The sequence below is a fragment of the Chiloscyllium punctatum genome, chromosome 18 (assembly GCF_047496795.1).
Source record: "Chiloscyllium punctatum isolate Juve2018m chromosome 18, sChiPun1.3, whole genome shotgun sequence".
Taxonomy (NCBI): Eukaryota; Metazoa; Chordata; class Chondrichthyes; order Orectolobiformes; family Hemiscylliidae; genus Chiloscyllium; species Chiloscyllium punctatum.
In genome coordinates, this window is record NC_092756.1 from 82,327,824 (window position 1) to 82,343,116 (window position 15,293).

At 38.4% G+C, this 15,293-nt stretch overlaps 1 protein-coding gene across 1 annotated transcript in view; it reads left to right on the forward strand.

Moving 5' to 3' along the window:
- LOC140489247 (WW domain-binding protein 2-like) overlaps nucleotides 1-12,925 on the forward strand; it is a 40,510-nt gene extending 27,585 nt beyond the window's left edge. Inside the window, exons 4-8 of the mRNA XM_072588586.1 lie at nucleotides 2,600-2,692; nucleotides 4,415-4,603; nucleotides 5,543-5,641; nucleotides 6,380-6,456; nucleotides 8,514-12,925. Coding sequence (XP_072444687.1) covers nucleotides 2,600-2,692; nucleotides 4,415-4,603; nucleotides 5,543-5,641; nucleotides 6,380-6,456; nucleotides 8,514-8,561 — 506 coding nt within the window. The 3' untranslated portion in view covers nucleotides 8,562-12,925. The remainder of the gene's footprint in view (nucleotides 1-2,599; nucleotides 2,693-4,414; nucleotides 4,604-5,542; nucleotides 5,642-6,379; nucleotides 6,457-8,513) is intronic.
- Nucleotides 12,926-15,293: the final 2,368 nt, after the last annotated feature.

Below are 15,293 nucleotides of genomic sequence, written 5' to 3' on the forward strand. Positions count from 1 at the left end.
TTTATTGCATCTAACTGCCACTGCAACCAATCCATGCAATCTGATAGTTGTCATAATCAATTGAATGTCCTGCAGACATAGTCATCATTAACATGGAAACTCTCCCTAAACTCCCACATCTGATAGGAAGAACACGTCACTCTCTACTAAAGGCCATCTTTGCTCCTTCATGATGTATAGACCCAGAAATTAGCACTGTCTTATTGCTCTTTTTAAAAAAAAAACTCTGCTCCAGGCTAACTTAGTGCTTTATGGTTTATATTTTTAAAATCTAATTGAGACAGATCTCAATAAAACACATAATCAAGAAAGAGCTCACTTTTGCAGATTTACAGCAAGATTACACTTAAACCATGCACTTCTCTGTTCCTGTGCTATGGGCTCACCCACACAGGTTCCTCCAAGGTCAACTGTGAATTTTGCTGTTTGTTAACTTTCCTAGACACGTTCCGATGTCCAGAGATACTTGAACTCTAACTCAAACAGTAAAGTAAATGTGCAGATTCACTGCTATGTCAGACAACTGTGTAGGTTTCTTTCCCTGACCATGTGGTCACTATCGTTTGTCTGTTTTTCCTCCTTTTAAAGTGCCATTGTTTTGATATCTTTACCTCAAGTTCTAAAACAATGCAGCAGCATTTAAAACAGTAATTGCTGCTCCTGGAATTTGAGGAAATCACCTCCAACACCTAAAATACCTCAAAGGAGCCGCTCTTAACGGCACAATTTTTTTTCCTTTCCTGTCCTCCATCTTGATTTAATTTATACCAATTAATACATAATTTAGTTCTGGATGCAAGTTTGCTTGCTGAGCTGGAAGGTTCATTTTCAGACGTTTTGTCACCATAACAGGTAAGATCATCAGTGAGCCTCTGGTGAAGCACTGGTGTTAGTGACCTGCTCTCTATTTGTGTTTTAGGTTTCTTTGGGTTGGTGATGTCACTTCTTGCTCTTTTTCTTAAAGGGTGGTAAATGGGGTCCAAGTTGATGTTTTTAGAGTTCCAGTTGGAATACCGTGCTTCTAGGAATTCTCGTGCGTGTCTCTGCTTGACTTGACCTGGGATGGATGTGTTGACCCAGTCGAAGTGGTGTCCTTCCTCATCTGTATGTAAGGATACTTTTACTACCCTCTGAGGGGAAAAAAACAGGAAATGCCATCATCACCCCAAGGAAACCTAATCACGTAAAGAGAAAGTGGGTCACTAACATTAGTGCTTCACCAGAAACTCACTGATGTTACCTAGTATGGTGACGAAATGTCTCAACTAATCTTCCAGCTCAGTGAGCAAACCTACATCCAGAACCTTGACCTGAGCTACATATCTTCTCAAAACTTGCTAACATAGCTTAGTTCTTGCCTTTACAAAGGAAGACCTAAAAGTTTCAAATGTTGGGGAACACCGGTCTAATGAGAGGGTGAAACTGAAGGAAATAATAAGGAATTGGTGTTGGGAAAATTGGGATTAAAGTCCAATAAATGCCCTGGGTCTGATTGATCTATTTTCTAGAATACTTAAGGAAGAGGCCCTAGAAATAATGGAAGCATTGGTGATCATCTTTCAAGATTCTGTAAATTTTGGATTTGAGGCTAATGCAAAAACACTCATTTTATCCCCAGTCTTTGCTTCATGTTAACCGATCCTCCATCCATGCTAATACATTATCTGTGATGCCATGCATCTTTATCTTGTGCAGCAGACTTAATAAAGGACTTGAGAGCAGGGCACTTTTTAAATTGTGACAGGATTGGACAGTCAGCATGAATTGACAACCGGGAAATCATGCTTGACAAATCTATTGGACTTCTTTCAAGGATGTAATCTGTCAAGTTAATAAGGAGTCAGTGGATGTGGTTTACTTGGACTTGTGATAAGGTCCTGCATAAATTAGTGTATAAAATCAAAATACAGGATGGGGTAGTGTACTGACACAGATCAGACTGGTAGACAGGAAACCATGAGTAAGAATAGCTAGGTTTTTTTTCCCCAAGTGGCAGGCAGTGACTGGTGGTAAACTGCAGAAACTGGTGCTCGGAAGCCAGCTATTCACAATATATAAATGATTCCAATGAGGGAACTAAATGTACTGGGTTGGATAGTGAGCTGTGAGGAGGATGCAGAGATGCGTCTGTGTAATTTGGACAAGTTGAGTGAGTGGGCAAATGCGTGGCAGATGAAGTATAATGGATAAATGTGAGGTTATCCAATTTGACAGCAAAAACAGGAAGGCACAATATTATCTGAACAACGATAGATTCAGAAAGGGAAGGTGCAACAAGACACTGATGTCCTGGTCACCTGTTGCTGATTCTCTGACAGTGGCTAAAGGCTAAAACCTTGAATGATGACAAGGAGTTAGACAAAGGTCTGGGGCTAAAGGGATAATAGGTTTTGAGGAGAAAGCAGAAACAAGGTACTAAGTGAGGTGATCTAGTCTGCTGCACCATTCAATATCATGACAGACAGGCTGAATGACCCCCTTGTGCTCATGTTTTCTATGTTTAAATGCAACACAAACCTAATTCTTGTTTTTAAAGTTTTATTCTGACATATAGATCGAGTTAATTATTCATCCTTGTCATAATTTGTTTGGTTTCCAGGTGGATGGGAAGGACAGGCCTCATTCAAATTGGTTTTTAACAGCGGTGGAGCCATCGAATTTGGACAACTGATGTTCAAAGTTGCTCAACAAGGTAGGTTAGAGATGGCTGCACTGAATCCTGTTCATTTTAAAACAAAGGTGTAATTTGGAATCATGTGAATGATCTTCACTTGGATGGAAGTCTCTTCCAGCCACTAATTTCCAAATATGATCCTAGGTCCTTGTATGGAAATAGTTCTGCAAATTGGGTGCAGGCAGGTCACACTTTTATCACCAAAGATATTGATTTTATTAACCAGGAAACTTTAGATACTTTTAATATATAGAATTTTAAGTACTTTAAGTCTAACTACTGACCTTGGATTCCAAGTAAAAGCTGTTTTACTTGTCAACTTGTTCATACTGGTTCATAAAATGGTTATAATAAAAATTGTCTGTGGGCATTTACTTGTTATCTGTCCTTGTAGAATTGAGACCTGTAGAAAAGGAGGTTAGCATCAGGTTACAGTATTGGTATTTGCATGGTATATGGGTATATGACATGCTATCTAACACCGATCCAGATGCACAATAAAATCCCCTAATTCTCCTTCAACAATGAAAATTGTGGTATTCTCCTTTGCATGGAAGTATTATAAGTGCACCCAAGTGTAACCCTGTTGATCTGGCTTTGCTCTTTTAATATGATCATAGCTGATCTTTTACTTCAACTCTACTCCTGCCCTGTCCTAAAAACCCCTTGATTCCCAAGAGATGAAAAAGAAAACTATTTATCTTTTGTTTCTCCAGGTCCAAGGAAGGATATACTTCCCTTGAAGCTGATTTAATGCAAATCCTCAAGATTGATTCCTTTTAAGAGGCTTGGGCACAATTAAGTAAAATGGGCCTGTGTTCTCTGGAGTTAGAAATAATGAGAGATGATCATCTTGAAATGCCTAGAATTTATTAGAATTTGACAGGATATTTGAGAGACTATTTCCCCTAACTGAGGGTTAAAAGGTCAGCATTTTGGGACTGAAGTAAAACAAAACCTTTTTTTTTTGTTTGCTGAAGGCTTTGTTAATATCTGGAATTCTCTACTGCAGAGGACTGTGGATGTTTAGTTGTAGTGTATTCAGGATTGAGTTGGCTAGGTACTTGCATCCTAAGGGAGTCTTCAGATATGTGTTTCAGGTAGAAAAGTTGACGTAGGAAGATCTAAAATGATTGTAATGAATGGTGGAATTGGTTTGAGGGTGGTATAGCTACCTCTTGCTCCCAAGTCTAATGTTCTCAATTGTGCTTAAGAACTCTGCTTATTTAATCTCAAGCTCGATATGCAGTGCAGTTGTTGCCTTAACTGAATCTGTGCAATTTTCACGCTACATTGACCTGAACCGAGATGCCTGGTAGTGCAATTACAGATTTTGCTCTTGTGCATGTAGATTGTCAGTAGAGTATTTTAAACTGTGCTGGTGTAATGAATTTAATACAAATCTCACGCGAAACTTAGCCTTTGGGTCTAATGTTCCCATAATATATTGGTACAGATGTACTACTGATAGCATTGGTGAAATGTTACTAAGTGAGTCCTCAGTCCAATCATTCAATATAAAGGAACTGCAAGCAGTAATCTTCGTTCAACTGATCAGTTTTGAAAATGCTCCCTGCATAAGAGATTTTCCTTTGTGTATACATATCAGTATTGTAATACACTGATAACAACCTGTTTTTACAAGTCATACCCTTGCTGTTCAGTTCCCAGTAGTTACTTTACATCTAACATGCGGGTTGTCATTGCAAAATCTAATTCTGCTTTATTCTTTCCCGTTAGCTTCCAGAGGTACTCCGGTACGGAATGCTGCTTATGGATATGCACCAATGGCTGATATGGCTTTTGGATTTGCCCCTGCAAATGGCCCATACCCAGCAAATGGTCCATACCCCTATCAGCCACCTCCCATGAATGGGGGCTATGGGCCTCCACCTGCACCAATGGGATACCAGTATGGTCCTCCACCAGGTAAAGAAAGGAAGTTCCTAACTTGTAATAAACTGTGGTGGTAAACACTAAGATATAATGAGCTTCATATTCAGTTCTAGAAGCAGGAGCAGTGACAAATAATTGACAGATCAGAGGAGCATAGGAGTTGTGATATGTAAGATACCAGTGGGCCAATTCCTATTCTGATGTTGCATGTTACCTCCATATTGGAGGAGTTGAATATGGGAGTTAATCTGTCAGTTAGTCAACAACAGAACTAGTCCTTTTATTTGGTCTTTCATGGGAAGTGGATGTTGCTCTTGCCCATCTCTAATTATCATTGTGTTGTGGGCTAAGGAAAGCCATGAATGGAGTACTTTGCGAAACTATAGGTTTAAAGTGACATTTCTCCCAGGAATATGACAATTTCCTTGTCATGTCTCAAGTTACCTCTACATTAACCCAAAATGTTATATTCTGAAAGAAAAGATCTAACTTCCATCTGGTGAATCAACATTATCTGTTTATACTGTCTCCCTCCAAAGCCAGTTCTGTGCAACCACCTAACATTCCAAACCACACTGTCTTAAAGTTCTGGCCTCCAGAAAATTGTTTATTTCTAAAATTTGTATCTCAGTAATGGGATTGCATTTGCAATGGATTTTCACTAACTGTCTTAACATTCTTTTGCCAAAATCTTTCTAGTTCTATTCTTGTAATACATTGATAACGAGGTTCGGTTTAGGAATTGCTGAATCAATTTGAGGAAAATGGATAAAGCAAAAATGCAAGCAGTGACCTCTGCTGCATGGTGTCAGTTTTGTTGCATGGTCTCCCTAGGCATTCCAGCTGATGCCAGCATAATCTATTCAAATAAACTTTTTACCCACTTTGTATTAATAACAGTTGCTGCCATAGAAACCAGTCAAGTGAAATAAAAATGGATTTGTCATCTGTATATCTGTTGTGCATTTTCAGGTGCCTATCCATCTGCTCCTACAATGGACATGTATATGCCACCACCACCTCCCTATCCTGGACCACCTCCAGTCAGTGTGGTTGACCCTGGATTGCCTGGTATGTACGTCGCATATATCAGATCTTTTCAGAATAAGGTCTGTAGTTTATTTACTTAGTAACGTGCATTATTAACTATTACTGAAGCTCAGGGAGTTTCTATATTTTCAGGGCCTATATTTTCTTTGGCACAATCCAAAAAGTAAGATACAAAAATATAAGAAAGTCACCAAGAAAAGTAGCCGAACACTCCGAAGCCACCTCTCTGTGGTGAGAATGTGGGACTTTTTACCACTGAGTAATTGAAGTGAATAACATTAGGTTAATTGACAGGAAATCTAAATATACGCAACCTGATTTAAGCTAACTGGGTTCTTTTTAAGGTGATTGAAAAAATCAGTGTTCTGAAGGTGGTGTTGAAGAAATCAATAGTGAATTCTGTGTTATCTTGCTGTTGAGGTCCAAGGTGATTTATGTCGAAGGCCTAGGTGTGTGACCGTTGAGGTGAATGTAAACAACTTGGTGTCTGGAGTGTTCTGATTCTTCCATCAGTTTCATTGATAGCAATCTTCCATTTTATGGAAATGATTGTATCTGATGCCTGCCGTAAGCCGTGAACTAATCGATCTGAATCTGCAGCATTTAAGTGTAGTATTTGAGGGAAAAGGGTCAGGAATGATATTTTGGGAAGAGAGAATTTAGGAATGTTTCTTTAGGTAGAGGGGAAGAGTAGGCTTGAGTGGCTGGTATGGGAATGTTTGAAGCAAAATGTTGGTTTACACTTTGTGACATTTTCAGGTGGAGCTAAAGCAGCAGAAGCAGCTTCTAGTGCTTACTACAATCCGTCCAATCCTCACAGTGTCTACATGCCAATGGTGAGAGTTCACTGCCGCTATTTTAAAGGTTGACTCATTTCTATGACTTTGTTCTTTTGAGTCTCCATTTAACAACTTTGGGAAATCCAAATACTCTACATCTTCTAGCTCCCTGTTTGTCTGCCCTTGTTGCATTCATGAAGAACATAGAACAGGCCCTTTTGTCCCTAAATATCTGTGCCAACTATGGTGCTAATCTAAACTAATCCCATCTGCCTGCGCATGATCCATGTCCCTCTATTCTCTGCGCGTTTGTGTCCATCTAAAGCATCTTAAACATTACTATCCCATCTGCTTCTAGCACTTCAAAAGGTTCCAGGCACCTATTTCCCATGCACATCTCCTTTGTTAAACTTTCCCTTTCTTCCCTGTAGTATTTGATTTTACCACCCTGGGGAAAAATACACCTTCGATTATCTACCCAGCCCATGCCTGACATAATTTTATAGACTATTTTCAGGTTGTCCTGGTGTCTCCCACACTGTAGTGAAAGCAATTAAGGTTTGTCCAACCTCCCCTTATAGTTAATACACTCCAATCCAGGGAACACCTTGGTAAACCTCTTTGCACCCCCTCCAAAACTCCCCAACCTTCCTATCATGTGGCAACCAGAGTTGCTCACACTGAGCCAAATGTGACCCAACTAAAGTTTTATACAGCTGCACCATGACTTGCTAACTTTTATACTCTGTCCTGACCAATGAAGGCAAGTGTGCCAGACTTCTCCTTTACCACCTATCTGCTTGTGCTCCCACTTTCAGAGAAATATGGACTTGCACCTCCAGGTCGCTTTGTAAATCAATGCTGCTAAACCCCCTGTCATTTATTGTACCCTTGCCTCTGCATTTGACCTCCCAAAATGCATCACCTCCTATTTGTCCAGTTTAAATTCTAGCTGCTATTTTACAGCGCAATTTTCCAACTGATTTTTGTCCTGCTGTATCCTTTGATATAGCTTGTGTCTAAACATTGATTTTCCTGCTCCTCAGATGCTGCCTGACTTGTGCTTTTCCAGCACCACACTGTTGATCTCTAGCATCTGCAGTCCTCACTTTTCCTTCCTGTATCCTTTGACAACCTTCCTCACTCTTCCCAACTCCAGTTTTTGTCATCTACTAATTAGATCCCTAGATTTTCAACGAAATCACTTTTTTCTCTAATTTACTCGTTTCCCCCTATCAAAAGCTTTGTAAAGCTTTGAGAATGAGGAGCATTTTGCATGATTACAACCAGTAAATCCACAATCTCTGCAGTCACTTCCTTTTTAAGATCTTGGAATGCTAGCTTTCAGGCCCTGTGGACCTTTGACCCTGAGTTTATATAGCAACTTTTTTTTTGTTTCCACATTCTTCCTCCTGATTTTCTATTCTTCTTGGGATGCTTTTTGTCTTCTACAATGAAGACCAATTAAAAAGTGTTGGTTCAAAGTGTCTGCCATCTCCTTGTTTACAATTGTTAATTTCCTAATCTTGCCTTCTCAGGACCCAATGTGTACTTTAATGTAAACATTTGAAAGTGCAGATACTGTACTGTCTGTTCATATATATAATCTAAATATACAAGTTAGGAGCAAAGCACAGGCTGTTTCAGTCCGAGCTAAATACCACAATCTTACCAAATGTGAGTGCAATCATAAGTGTGGCTTTTGACATGGACATGGACAACTTGATCCCTAGTAGACCTCAGACAATTATGTTTGTATGTACCTGGAGCCATAAGGAGCTCACGCACACATCTTCCCTTTTTTTTCATTTAACTCACAAGCTTAGTGTTGGAATTATATTTATTCCTGGAATAGGACCCTTGCCTTTTTTTTTAAATTAGGACATGTTTTTCTTCACTAGTCTCTGCAGTTCCACCACCACTCACCAATCTGCAGAACCCCCCACCCCCCCAAAAAAACAGTATCGAACATAAGGAATTACTGGCTTGACATTACCTATTGTCACTTTAAAATCTTTTTACCAGGTATTGCTACTTTATCAATCCAAGAACATTTGCCTGTGTTTTGCTTATATATTCAAATTCCAATATAAAACAAGTGTTTTCTATTGTAGGATCAGCCCCCACCATACACTCCAGCAGAGGAGAAGAAGAACAATTGAATCTGTTCAAAGTGCTGATTCTTCCAATTGTTTGTGAATTGTCCACTTTCTTAAACTCTGTTGTTAGAAGCTGCATTTCTATTCGAAACAAGCTGCTTCCTAGCCTCATTCCACCATCCAGCAGCAGATTGCATCTTGGACTGCGAGTTCCCTTTTGATATCTTAGATAGGCATTGGGAATGATTTTGCATGAAGTCCTACAAGATCTTTTTCACTGGGAAAACTTAGAATTCCTATTGCCTTTTAAAAGCAAAAATATTCACCTAACGTGACCAGTTTGCAGTTTTGGGATATTGCTGGTGTTCTGTGGCTGTCTAAAGCCAGCAGTTAGCAAGTGTTGATGAATTTCATCCTTTAAACAGTGTAAAAATGCAACTTGTAATGACAGTATAGTATTGAAAATATACTAAGTTTAATTAAAGGAATTACTTTGTGATGCAAGTGAATGAACCGGTTCCTGCAAAATCATTTTGCTATTTTAAATGCCGCTGTAAAAATAGTCATTTTGTTATGATGCTGTTTGACATGTAATCATGCAGCAGCATTTCTAGGCTTTAGAGTTTTTTGGTATGGAAAGGTTGGAATGATTAGAATCTGTTTTTAATCTCTATACAAAATATCTCTTCTATAAGAAAATAATTTAGACTAACCTTTTGAGGAATGCTTTGTAGGTTTGGTGGTTAGACAAAGAAAGCTCATCCCCTTTATCATTTGAATGAGCTACTTAAGGTCACCTTTTTAAAAAATATTATTTAAGGGGGATGGGGAAAAATTCAGTTACACCTGTTTATAGACACAGTAATCTGATCTGGGTTTGATCCACTACGATGGGTTTTGTATTAACTTGATACGACTTTGGCCTGAAGCTGTGCAATACAAATGTTGTTGCAAGATCAAAGATATTTGATCATGAGCATTTGAAACCTACGTATTAGAGTTCTAGTATTGTGATTTGGTTATTTAGCTAAAGAATGATGCACTGTAAGTATACTTAAACCAATACACTATGCTGTTTGACTCTTTTTGGATGACCTCCACCACAACCCACTTTGAATTTTTTAATCATTAATCCTCTACTCAGTGTTTTAAAAGCAGTTCTAAATGCTGCCTTCAGCTACAAGATATGAAATCACAATCTAAAAATGTTGTTGCTGATGTTTTGCCACAGTTCCTGTGATTATAATTTGAAGACGGGTATTTCATTTATACTCCCAAGTTGACAAGTATTAAGCTTCTCCTTTGGTTGCTGGGAACATGCTCTTTCATTGACTGGACCTTGTATTCATCTTTTTAAAAGCTCTTTGGCATGTAGTGGCTTCTTTTTATTTGTGTGTGTGTGTTTTTTTTTGAGGATGCTGTGATTGTGTTTGGATTGTTCAGAACATACTGTGACTTGCAAAGAGCTAGAAAGAGCATTTGCCCATGTTTAGGAGCAATCTAAACCCTAGCTTGTAGTTTCTCCTACTTATTGGCATCAAATCTGTCAACTGTACAACAATATAACTTGTTCTAAAAGAAATATGTGTACACTTATTGATATCCCAGTTCCACTGAACCAGGGCAATCAGGGTACTAGCATGATGTGGTGAATAAATTAACTCCCGTGCTGAGTCTGATCCAAGAGTGATGCAATTGCTACCTTTTTTTGTTTCATTCGGTCTTATCTGCTCTACTCGGTAACCTAAGCTTTTCTTCTGCTTCAACCTTTTACAATTCTCTTTCGCAACAGTTGACTGGACTGTGGAAGTTAAGACTGTGTTTAAGAGTACAAGCTGATAATCACTCGAGAATGCTTAACTCCTTCAGGTTGTAGGACTGCCTGAGCATCACTCCTTGGTTTATCAGTTTGAGCAAAAAAAGATTATGTTTAACTTGCTTAATAATGAGGCCTCCAAATGATAGGAGAAATCTACTTTGTTGACATTGGCCGGTTACAGGCCAGAAATGGCAACAAATCAACTGCTATTCCATGTAGCGAACCATCTTTGATTCTTCACTCATTTTCCAGCTATGTTTAATTCCACTTCACAGAATCCTATTTTGTAGCCAAATGCCTTTTTTTTTTGGATTTCTATAGACTGCCAGTCGTTCATGCACTATAAGAAAGTGAAATTAATGGAGGATTTATTGAATTAAAGTATGCTCTTGGGATGATTGTCACTGTGCCACAATGTGATTAAAAGCAATTCATTTTATTGCAACTTTTATCTTTCACTACATTCAATTATGTAACAGGGTGTAGCTGTAAAACAAATGGCCCTTGTGCAAGGCTTTTACTGAGCTGCAAATGCTGATAACTTGCTAAATGTTTCTTCATTGCATCTGTTTTGAAAAATCAGATGCAGGAGGGAAATCATAAACGTAAATACTTTCAGATCATTAAAATTAATCAAATCTATTCCACTGACAAAGCACTGAGTCAGTGGAGCAAAGTCTGACTCTATATTGCATTCATTCCATGGCCTACTCTACTGTTGTGTATAGCATGCACTGTATGATACTAATGTCATTTGTGAAAAAGCAATTCGATTTGTTTAAAAGTTTGTTGGATAAACACCGATAATGTTGAGAGAGAGCATCAGAGTTTGGTGCTGCACTGATTTGTCAAAAGTCAGGTGCTGAGAGCATTGGTTTTATATTGGTTGGTGTTCTTTCAGTCTCTCCCTATATTTAAACATTTAATGAGGGATCCTTTTTTAGTAGTGACGTTTTGCTTTGGTGTCTTAATTTTTTTTTGTTTTATTAAAATGATCAGATGTCTCCTGTATGAAGATGATACCTCTTCTTACCCTTCACACCAGAACACATACCAACTTCCCATGACTGCATCCTCTTAACTAATGTGGGTGTGTAAAGCATTTCCATGGAGAGAATAAATCTTATTTTTCCAAAATTCCCATTGTAATAGTGAGAGGCATTAATGATGTGTAAATTCAGCTAACTAGACTATTTAGTGAATTCAGGCATGTGCATGTGCGGTTCTTTAAGCAGGACTTGTAGAAGGACTCTGCTTTATTTTCAGCCATAGCAATTAATTAAGGCAATTAAGAATGAAAAGGTTACACATTGTCTTAAGTGTGTGAATTTGAGGAGTTTGATGTGTTCATAAGTTTGTAGACTACAGTGGCGTTCATCCCATTAAAGAGAGAAATGCTTTAAATTTTGTATGTCACTGATTTCTCTTGTATGCGTTGCAAGTAACAACAGTATAACAGGAAATTTGGATAATGCATGTTGAAAATGCTTTGCTTTGTGTCTTGTATACATGGGTTTTGAGCTTGTTGTTCTGATTGCTAACACAATACTGAGGTCTGTCCTCCAAGCTGAAGCCTCAATGGAAGAGGAACACTGATCCTGCAAATTTAAGGACCGACCCACCCCCTCTTTCTTCCCTGCTTTTCCACCCCCCCAACCTTGCCAACAGAAAAGAAATGTATCTCTTCAATGAAGACTTGTTTCAACTATTTGCTGCCACTTCAGCACAAAATGGGGCTTTCTGGGGGACTATTTAAAATTCTCAGTATGTAAACAAAATAAACTGCCCTTGAAAGATTGAAGTGGGGGGAAATTCCAGTAGCTCTTCTAGAAGTTGATTGCTGCCAATAATCTATTTCTCCCACAATGCACTTGGTTTTCTACATTTTATTCCAGTGGGGAGGGTGGGTGGAGGTTTGCACAGCTAGGGTTAGAATGAGCAAACTTGCATCACTGATGATAATGTTTCTCCTACAGTTGATAAAATATATTTGAGAATGTTAAAATGGAGGTGTAAAATATAATGTAAAATAGTTAATAATCCTTAGCTATAGGAAAAAGAACTAGAAAATTCAATGTTTGCAAATGAGAAATAAATTTGTACAATATTCTGTACTCTCCCTTCTCTGTACCTTTTTTTTTTTGGAAATACTGAATTTCTGTGGACAGCTGCTTTGGTGGAAAACCTGATCTATTTTTCATCCTGCTGATTTGAGACTTAAACAAAACTCTGTTTACAGGAATTAATTTTGGGGCTGATGAGAACAACAAAATGAATTGGCTCTAATTATTTAGAATGGAAAGACAGATGTTTATATACACCCCCTTGCATTAAGTGCAAGTTGTGATTGAAGCAAATCGAGCGCAGTTGTAAAACAAACTTTTTTTCTTATTTGAACTGGATTAAAAATGGGCCAATTAAATTAGTTTCTGGTAGCATAATAAACTGCATTTTCTTTGTTTAACCCTATACTTTTTTAACTGAAGAATTATAACTACTAGATTTCTAAAATGAATGTGTTAATTGTGTACAAGTCTGTATGTATGCTTCAGTAAAGCTTTACAACTTGTTAATAAATGCACCTAAATAAAGGCACTTGTGTAATGAATTTGTGCAGTTTCTTTTTGTGGGAAATGACTGGCTGAGTTGTTTTAAATAAGTGGCTCATCCCTGTTAAATGGAAATGCAACACCCTCTGTTCTGTGATTACTGTTTTTCTGTTTTTGATCTCTGAGACTGGTGCCCTATAAAATTTAACCAACACCGATGTTGATTTGATGGTATTCCTCACTGACTAAAATCTTCAGAAATATTATGCAGACAAGTGATTTACCCTGGGAAGAAAGAGATTGAAATAGTGAGTGAGTAAAGAAAGCTTTTTAGAAAGTGAGGAGGTTTTATGATGCAAGATGGTTCAGGTAATTCCAGAGATATGCAGCATATTAACTGAAGGACTGATCTCTTGCAATAACAAGGCTGTAAGGGGCAAGCTAATGAAGAGTCAGCTGTACCTTTTCACTTGTAGCAGGAAAGGATTAATGTCAGATTAGTGCATCAATATCTGGCCCATCACTTTCAGGAGAACTCCTTAACTGTATTTCAGAATGTTGACATTCTGGTTCTCATACACTTCCCTGGTAGCTTCTCATTGTATAAATGGATAACGGGTAAAAACATGAACCAGGGTGCCATGATTATATGGGTTAGAGACCAAAAGAACTGCAGATGCTGGAATCCAAGGTGCACCACAGGGAGGCTGGAAGAGCACAGCAAGCCAGGCAGCATCAAGAGATGGAGAAATCAGCATTTCGGTTGCCCTGAAGGGTTACAATTAAAATGTTGACTTCCATACCACCACCCAATGATGATATGGGTGGCCTAATAGATCCAAGAACGTCTAGGAAGGTAATTAACTTTATGGGATTGCTTTCTGTGATGGAAGCCAACAAATGTTTTTAAAAATTAGGCCACATGGTCTCTTGAGCTTGCTGCATAAGTCAAGTTCATGGCTATGTTTAACCTGCACTAATATCCTACCTGTGATTCAGTAATTATTCAAGAGTCTGCCAACCTTGATAATGAGTCTATTCAACAACCATGTTCAAGTCATCCAGAATAAGAGACGTGAGAGCAAGCATTTTCTCACGTCAACAAGTGTTTTGGGATTGGCAGCCTGAGGGTGTGTTGAAGGTATGTTAAATGTATTCATTTGAGGGGGAGTCGGATTCTTATCTTGAAAGGAAGAATGTTATAGGAGTGGAGAGAAGAGTAGCATTAGGTTCCTTTTTAAGAGAGTAAACACCAGCACAGAAGCCCAAATGGCCTCCTTCAGTATTCATAAAATCCCTATAATGTGTCCATTGAGTCCACACTGACTGACCCACCCTACCAACCCCAATCCTTGTCACCTACACTTCCTTTAGCTAATCCATCTAACCTGCACATCTTTGGATTGTAGATGGAAGCCCACGCAGACATCTGGCGAATGTGCAAACTGTACATACCACTGCTGAAGGATGGAATCAAACCTGGATCCCTGACACTGTGAGGCAACAGAACTAATGACTGAGCCACTGTGCTGCCCATAACCATTGTATGTGTCGGGTTAAAGGGTTATAAGTTCAGGAAAGAGACCAAGCAAATTTATTCACTTGGGGTCGTGAATCTTTGGAATTTTCTTATCACATACAACGGTTCCAACATTGAAGGAGGCCATTTTGACCCCGTAATATTCTTCTTTTTCACATAATAATCCAATTCCCTCTTAAATGACTCCATTTAACCTACCTTCAACACACCCTCAGGATGCCAAACCTAACCATTTGACATATGAAATGCTTTTCTTCATTTCTCCTTTGATTTTTTTGCCTAATGCCTTAAAACGACACCCTTTTCTTCTTGACTGGACCTACCTTCATGATTTTTTGAGTAGCTCTGTCAAAGCTCCACTCAAAGATTTCTTCAAAGAAAACTATACCAAATTTGTCAATCAATCTTTTGTAACTGAGCATCTTCACCTTGACTTCGTGAGTCTTGTCAACACTCTCTAATTCCTTTTACATCTTTCCTGAAATGTGGTGCTTCGCCCTAGAGACAATATCCCAGTTGAGGCCAGAACAGTATTCTGTAGTAGTCTAACCTAATACGACAAGAGCAAGGAAATTCCCTATTGATAAAGCCAAGAATCCTGTATGCTTAATTAACTGCACTGTTAATTCTTGCTACCTTAAATGATGTGCATATTCACCCAGGTCCCTGTTCTCCTCTACCTCTTCAGAACTGTATCCTTTAATATTCTCTTTGCATTCTTTCTACCAAAATAAATCATTTCACGCTTCTCTGTATTAAATTTCATGTGTGAATTATCCATCCCATCAATCTGTTTATTTCCCTTTGGACTTCAACATTATCCTTGGTACAAATTTTGGAATTGTGCCATGTGCACGAAGGTCCAAGATAAATATATTTCAGGAAAA